Source organism: Opisthorchis viverrini, assembly GCF_000715545.1.
Source record: "Opisthorchis viverrini unplaced genomic scaffold opera_v5_87, whole genome shotgun sequence".
Lineage (NCBI taxonomy): Eukaryota > Metazoa > Platyhelminthes > Trematoda > Opisthorchiida > Opisthorchiidae > Opisthorchis > Opisthorchis viverrini.
Window position 1 is genome coordinate 1,589,036 of NW_008751747.1, and position 8,659 is coordinate 1,597,694.

At 46.6% G+C, this 8,659-nt stretch overlaps 1 protein-coding gene across 1 annotated transcript in view; it reads right to left on the reverse strand.

Annotated features, from left to right (window-relative positions):
* T265_05078 (hypothetical protein) overlaps positions 1–7,429 on the reverse strand; it is a gene marked incomplete at both ends in the record, with an annotated part of 9,904 nt that extends 2,475 nt beyond the window's left edge. The window contains 2 exons of the mRNA XM_009169989.1: positions 1,043–2,308; positions 7,337–7,429. Of these exons, the coding sequence (XP_009168253.1) occupies positions 1,043–2,308; positions 7,337–7,429 (1,359 nt within the window). The remainder of the gene's footprint in view (positions 1–1,042; positions 2,309–7,336) is intronic.
* Between the last annotated feature and the right edge of the window lie 1,230 nt (positions 7,430–8,659).

Below are 8,659 nucleotides of genomic sequence, written 5' to 3' on the forward strand. Positions count from 1 at the left end.
TATATATATATATATATATCGTTCAGCTGTAGCACCCTTTCGATGTCTAACTGCCATGCCGCCCGAAGGAAGCACGAGGGATGGTATACTGCCAGGTTGCCCAAGCCTAGACAAGGAATTCGGATAGTATTTTATACTGTGAAAATTCTTGCACGAAAACCACTCACCCCCCCCCCCTCTAATAGCCTACAAGGGTGGATCCCGTCAATTATTTGTCATCGCAATTGTCGAACAAATTTCTGTTTTTGATACAATGGCCATTCCTTCGGGAAAATTGGAAAGTGAACTTCAGTTTCAAGTTCGGAAATTTTCTATTCCACTGCAAAACGAGGTGTTAGGGCACCTTCCTCCTATCGCAGAGGTCATTTTAGATCTATATGGCCCGTGGTGACCATAACGCGTACTCGAAGTCATTTAATTTATCGGTGAGCTATGCAGATCCGAAGTCGACCACAACTAAATACAATAAGCTCCCAGCGGATTACCTCCGTTTAAGCGAGCGAATCGCATCGGTGATTGGACATGCAGATAAAGGGTTCATTTGAGCCGCGTGTTGACACCAAATCAGTTTTGAACTTCTTAAAGAAGTTTGTGTTATTACATGCAACCCTCTGGCTACTGACCTTCAATCGGAATGTTTTTCATGTGAATCCACCTTGACTTTTGAGTCGTCTCTTTCAGATTTAGGCAATACGATACTACCTAACTCCGCTTGTTACTTTCGAGTCGCATGGAAAATACGTGTCCGTCGGACAATGGCATTAATTTAACCTAACAAGCCGTGACCAGAGAAACCAGGTACGACACTAGTGTGAGCAGATGGTTCTTCGAATTGCTTCAGTGTCAAGAAGAACGTGGCAAAAAGTGGATTGGCAGGGTCAGCTGCTGCATGAATCAAGGTTGCTTACTGGGATAGCAGGTGGAAGAAAACACGGTTACAAAATGAACATGTCTGGAGTAATCGCTAGAAAATCCCCTATCAAGAATCTACAGTAATTGAATTCGGGAAAGCAATGAACCAAATGCGAGAAAAATAACATACCGTTTTGTTTACTTCACTGTAAGACGAAGATGACCATGTTGCACTGGGGTTTTTTGGTTTGTTATCGCCAGTACACAGCGACTGTGACGTTGTTGCAGGAGGAGGCGAGGTCACAGAAGTTCCTTCAACCGGACTATATTCTCTAATGGACAAACGATTGAATTCATCAAGCATGTGTTTCCCCTCCTGAAGATTTTGGTTATCATCCGGCGGAGGTCTGAAGTGTTGTGGCTGAGCTGCTGGTCGCATTGACGAAAGGAAGGCGTCCGCGTAGCTAACGGCCTGACCGTTGCTCAACATCCCATTCACCAGATGAGAAGTGATCGGATTCTGCCCAGTGCCGTGCGTGGAATAGGATGAAATCGACGGATCCTCCACACTGCCACCATGTGTGGTGCCGTAGTTTACTGTTTGCTCGCGTAAATGTGATGTGTAATATGGATGAGTGTTAATCAAAACGGGATCCTTCGGCGCCCTGTCATCGAGTTGATTCGGGGCGAATGTGGTCGATCCGACTAGATGATGCAAAGAAGCTGAATCCAACTCAGAACAAACCACCGGATGCATCTGCTGACTGGTTGGGGTTGACCACCCGTCGCTTATGGGGACTATTCCACCAATAGGAGTTGAGCTAGTGTGATAGGGACTAGGCGCAGAATAGGGCCAACCAGGAAGTGTTACTGTGGCAGTGGGAAATTGAGCCTCATTGGAATAAAGACCGGTAGTGAGTGGGGTACGCACACCCGGCTGTCGAGGAGGGGATCGGTAGTACACCTGTGTATAGTCCGTTTGTCCAGTGTTTGTTGGCATAAAAGAACGCCCGACTGCCGTTGCACTGGCGTTTGGATGGGATGATAGCTGCTGTGGGTGCATAGCCGCCGGATAGGCCGCCGCTGCAGCGGCAGCAATGGCAGCCAAAAGTGTGGCAGTGTACGGTGGTGACGCACTAGATGAAACAGGTCCACCGCCACCACCGCTATGTGTCATATCACCGAGGCTGTTCGTTTGATGGTGGTGCTGGTTAACTCCAGATAGTAGGGTTGCACCAGAGGTTTGGGGATACACAACATTGTTCACACCACTCCAGTCCGCAGCCGCAGTACCACCACCTCCAGCTACTGCAGCCATTGCGGCGGCCAGTGCCGCAGCGTCTGGGTTGTTCCCTGGATTGGGTGTGCCACCATTCTCCCCCATGCCGTATGAAAGATGTGAGAACAGGGTACCATAGTATGTGTCTGCCGCGTTTGTCATGTTGCCGTAAACGTTCTGAAAATGGATAAAATCGCGCACTAAGATGGCTGCTATCAAGCACTCTGTCGAAAGATAAGGTGAGACTACTCCTAGGCGAACGAATGAGGAAAATTCTAGGCATTCCAAATTGTCAGTTAAAAACTAATTTGAAACGTGCGGAATAATATCCCGAAAAGGAAAACAATGAATAAGAACGATTGTCACGAGATAGCCTGTTCATGACATCCTTCCAGTAATTCAGTGCCTCTCTTCAGAAAGGTAACAGACCCACCTGTCAGAAAGTGTGAGGTTATTAGGCAACGCCCAAGAGGTTCACTAGACGTGTGCATCTGTATTCAGTGCAGTAAAAGTATTCAACTCCGATGATCTGGGTCATGGGAACCAAGACAAACATTTCAATGACGACTATGTATACTCCCACAATCAAAAGCAGATGTGTTAATATGAACCCGATAAAAGCCGAGTTAACATGCACAGATTCGTCATATTTTCCACCTTAGACTGCTGTTATTTGAAACAGCGATAGGGTCAAGATTCACCCTCAAAGCGTAGACAGGCTCCATAAGATGAGCACCACACACGGCACCTGGACGGGTCGACAAGGTCTCAAGGAAGCGAACGCTTGGTCACATAGCCAGATGGTCAACTGGTCAGTCCTAGTCTGGTACCGCCAATGCGGCACTCCCACACGGGAAGTAAAACGGTTTACATAAACAAAAACTACCTCCTGTGGTTCTGGGAATATTTTCTAGAGGATTGCAACGAAAAGATCTCATGTCAGAAAACCGTGGCCACAGAAGTGAGCATTTTCTATGGGTTCCCCAGTGAGGTGAACACTGTACTTGGAAAAAACTATCAAATTTTCCCGCACCCGAGAGTGGGTCTCGTGAATAGCTTGTTCAAATCACCTAAGATTCGGACAATCGCGGGTTAGTGACTATGACTGATTCACAATGAGCGGACATCTTCAACAACATCGACGAACAATAATAGTCACAGAATATTCTCGTAAATGTGAGAAAGTTTGGAGGCGACACGCCTAAGTTGGCTAACATCTGGATTGTCGCTTTATGGCCTTCCCCCAATAAATGTTTCGGGTTTCAAGTGAAAAACAGTCTTCTTTGGTGGACGGTGGATATGCATACGTAGGCGTCTCAATCGCATTAATCTAATGCTCTAGCGATTTCGGTTCATGACCTGAAACACACCAAAAACTTTCTGCGACTAGTCAATTCCTGCCATGTTTAGAAAAATCAGGGACAAAAGTTTGAAGACATTTCAGCTCTTCGGACGGGAATGGCCAAACCACAGCCAAAAATCAAAAGTGTTATCGTACTGTTGTGGAGGCGTGACCCTCTGGACACCAGAATACCACTAGGTAGGTATAACACAGTTGCCAAAGAGAGGTATGCATCGATTATCACGCGCGGCGAAGCTTGGCTAAGGCTCTGAAAAACACTATCTGTTCTCAAAGGTGACAAAAAGGCTAGTATTCATTTAATTTCCAATAACATGCAAGCAAAATGTTTCGAGTTGCTTATCGGTTAGAGGCAAACGCAAAAACGCGCCCACTACACTACTCATAAGTAACGCAAATTTAAATCCTAAATCCACAAACGGCTGAGGGGTGATCTAACCGCCCGGCATTCGAGATCCGTAATCAAAAAGGTCCAATATCGTTGCGTAGAGTGACAGATAAGATTTAAAAATTCGTAGGCGAATTTAAACACAGCAAACAATAGCTTAAAACCCCTTATCCTAACAGAGTGCAATCCCCACAGCTTTCAATTTTGAAAGAAATGTGCGTGAGCCATTCTAGCTGATATGTACAACACCCACAAATAAGCTTGTGGCGAGCAAAACAACCACTTACAAAAACGGTTCGCCTATTCCAAGAACGGAGAAAGGCGCGTGAATTGTTTAGCTATATACTTTCAAAAAAATTCAACTGGCTACCTGCTGTTGCTCAGCCGGATTCCCGACCCACAACACAGCCCTGAACGGTAAACCACCAACGAATTCGGAAATAAGCGAGTGCTGTCTGTCCCTCAAGTGTCACCGAGCTCCTGGTGGTCGCTCGATCTGCTCGAAGATGAAACTGAAGTCCCCAGTCGGTGCTTGTCCCACTTATTTGCCTTATCTCGGAGAAAGAGGCCGTCCCGATCAATTGGGGTGAGTTTATAGTGGTGCTCATCTTCAAAGAGGTGGCTCACGTGAATGTGGCAATAACCTAGAAATTAGCTAGATACCCGTTATAACCAGACTCTTTGCGCTGTTTGTTTTACGTAGTGAAAACGGAACCCACGAACAGCAAGCACAATTCCAGCTGAGATGGAGCAGCGTAGACATCTTCAAACTCTGTAAAATGACAGAGCAGCGACACGCGCACAAGTGCGTTACAATCGTGACACTCCCTGATTTCATCGATTCTGTCGACAAGCTCACATTTTTCAACACGCTTGTGCAACACGGTATACCACAGAAGTTCGTGAACATCACGCGCTGTCTGTATTCCTACACCTGTAGGCGTGTGAAAGTGTACGGGAAACCCCCGAAAAGCTCTCCCAAAAGTAATGGAGTCCGACAAGGATGCCCACTCTCTCCGTTTTTGTTTAATTTCATCATTGATGCGAAAATTAGGTGCATCCTGGAAGGTCCCAAAAACCCCAGTGTTCAAATCTCTCCGAGCGAGATCCTTGTCCATCTGTGATATGTAGATGACATAGCTCACAGTTTGAGGGAGAGCGGGAAACGCAAGTATTGCTAGAAAGGCTTACTAAGGCTGACTTAATCCTTCATGTGTTTCGTGCCCTCAAAAAGCAGTCATGTTGTAGAACGTACAGCATTCGAACAGGCCTCTGAAGATTCAAGGAGTGACACTGGAAGTTGTGGAACCACATACGCACCTCAGAAGTTGTATTAACTCTAACGATAGTGTGATAGACGAAGTCAACGCACGTACCTCAAAGGCGTGACTTGCTTTTGCTCATTCGCGCCACTTGTGGCATAAAAAGGACGCGAAAACCAAACTACATTCCGGACACAGCCACTTCAGGTCGAGGCTATGACACATCTTCAGTTCTTTGACCACCGATGTCTCAGAACTGTGTCTGAAATCGGAAATGGAACCGCCCAACTGCACAACTAATCGTGGTCAAAGGTCAGCCCCGGCTAGCAACACGTATATTAACACACATGCAACACTAATCAACGCACAACCACCAACCCATCGCTACGCACCACTAGGCTCTCTAACAACGCACTGATGATGTCACCTCGAATAGAGATGAAACATTTGCAATCAAATTACCCAACTCAATGAACAAGCCAATGACAATTTATGCTACCTGAGCTACCAACATTTTCCTGAAAACTCTTCGACAACCAACGACCGTTTTCGGCCTTTTGGGGGGCTAATCAGATAGGCGCAGTCCGAGAGTTTCCGTCAACCTTATGTCCTACTTGAAACTCAATTGCAAGAAATTTGAAAAATACACCCATTTACACACTACTTTGATATTATTGGAAACTCAAGTGAATCCCCAGTTGAATTTCTATTTTAGGTTTGGGCATCAGTATCTCCTCTAGTTACAACGACGAAATACAAAGACGGGTATTTTCATGAATAAATCGGCCGTCAATTCGAATCAACCGGGTTGCTCCCGCCGCTGCAAACAGAAAAGAAGACAAAAGAAAATGGTGACGGCTACCACATCCCTTCTCTCCTCATTGTTATCTCCTAACTCAGCTTCATAACCATTCTTTTATGCACTCAGTTTTTCCTACCGGCCAAAACGCTTTCTGAACCACAAGTGAAGGAAGCGAATCTACGAACTGTCGCATCGTAGAGTGCGGATGGCAGGTGGGACGAAACAACTATGCGCGTACACGGAAACCACTGGATTCTCAGACTGCGACTCCTTGATGTGAGGCACTATACGCCTACGAGCCAACAGCATAGTTTGACTATATGCTCGGTTGCGTGGGGAGGGGTGAAGGGGCCGGTGAGCGAAGAGCCGGACAGAGGTGGACAGCGTGTGACCTGGTAACGTATCATCATCGACAGCGCGACATCAGTGTTCAACATCGATGCGTCACTTCCGTACTGTTGGGATATCAATATCCCCAAAAAACGTTTACTTTTCGAATTACTGCCAATTTTATTTTCTGAAACTTTGACCTTTTAAATTTCGCGCCCTGTCTTCCATTTTGCGCCTCCATGCAAAAAGACCGCGCTCCTTTCCTATTAGCCGGTTGGTCTTTGTGTGCGCTAATGAATTTATTGTTCCCCAAGGTCGATGGTGCTTCACTGCACCTCGCCTTTGGTTGCAGCAGTAAAAGTCCTCCTCTGAAGGTCCGGTCTTCTCTCTGCGCTAGTAGTTGGGCTCGCGTCGTAGCTGGGGATCTGTGCGCTCATCCTCAAGTCGCGTACGGCCGTTGATCGTACCCGTTCAGATATATAACACGTACAACCATGATCTATTTGAAAGTTTTATTGTGAAGAAAAGAACAAGGGGGGACGAAGGTTTGAAAACAATAACCAGAGCCAGGTCGACAACTGCCGCTTCCCTGGATAGCGACCCCGGGGCACTGGCGGAAACGGCTTGATCGCGCAGTCAGTAGCGCTCGTAAATTGAGGCTTTAGCTTACAATGCACAGCTATCTAGTTCCCGAACTAACCACATGTGCCATCGCCTCAAAACTTGGCCGCATGTCCCAAACTCTCCTACTTCCCAGTGATCGAAACTGTAGCAGCTAGAACCAAATGCCTATGGTAAATGGTTTATAGCTGATAAATTAAACTGAAATGAGATGTTCGGTTGAACGTAAGCACAGAATCCATGCACAAACAGGCCTTACAGGGACAAAAGACTAGGAAAAAGGAAGCGGCTAACGCAGTAGAGAATGCAAGGAAGCTGCTTCAAACAATTCGCAAAACAGGACCCAAAAATCGTCTTTTAGTGAGTTAATTGAAGATAAGGTAGAAAGTCCAATGTAATGAAACCACCGTCTATATCAAAGACGGTAGGCATATATGTCTACTGCCCCAATCGGCTCATCCGCAAACATTAGGTTAAGGTTCGAGCCTACCCACTCTTGCAGCAGCACTTTACACTGTGTAGGTGTAAAGTGCATGCCAAATCATGAGATAGATTTTAGTTTATTTAATACTGTATGCACTACGACGTTGTCAGATCCAAGAGGAGTTATTTTATCTGCGTACTCGATATCTATGAGCGGATGTCCCGGGAGCACTTTGACCCCACAGGCATTAGAGGCTGGCAGTGAGTTATCCATAATCGTATCAATAACGAAGCTGAAGAAGAAAGGTGAAAGAGGACAGCCCTGTCTGACACCTGAAGTGGTGAACTCATGCGAGAGTTTCCCGCAGACCTTCACACGTCCGCGGGAGTTAGCGTACAGCGCCTTAAGAAGGGTCAATAAGGTGTGGGGAACACATCTGCTCCGCACTGTCACAGTGCGGAGTCTCCAAGTCAAGGAACACAACCATTGGTGGTCGCTGGAAGCGGTGTCGCTGTTCCAGAATCCGTCCAGGGTGAAAATGTGATCGATGCATTCTTGCAAGACGAAACCCAATTTCACCTTCAGGAATCTGTTTTTCTGTGTTTAATCAACCTTCGAAGGACTACACCAGAGAGTACGTTCAAGGTCACAGCTACCAGGCTGACGTCACGGTGGTTTTCACACGGCGTCCGTGTGTCCTTTTTAAAAATAGGAATAACTGTCGACACGCCCCATTCCGCAAGCACTTTTTTCTCACTCGATATAGCACCAATTTCGCCAGGCGGGTCACCAGGAAGTCTACGCCTTCTTTGAAGACGGCTGAATACGGACTGTCCGCTCCAGGTACCTCTTCACGTTTTAGTACGGAGATTTCGTATTTTAGTTCTTCTTCCAATAGACTATCAAGGTTTACGTTCCATTCGCCCGCATGCACTATCCCCAGAAGCTGTGTTGCAGGAAACCAGCAGAACTTCTTCGAAGTCTTCAGTCCATCTTTCCATTCGACGGTTTCTCACTTTCCTAGGCTCGATGGATTGTATCAAGTGATATAGGAAATGAACGTTTCCGGTAGCAAAAGCCCTCATCTCTACAGCCTTCGATGTACACTAGAGCTCTCGGTCTTACATTAGGCTCTTCACTAGTTGGCGTCTGAGGGATATGCGTGCGCCGTCGTACTCGTTGCCTGGTATGGATTTCCTGCAATCAATCAGGACTGGTGATCTCCATGATTCCGGTTGTCATTCGACTGTATCAGAAGTCGAACAGAGCACTGAACACCGGTAGACTAGCTCCTTTCCTATTCCGCCATGCTCCATCCCAATGCTCACTACTAGTAGCGCA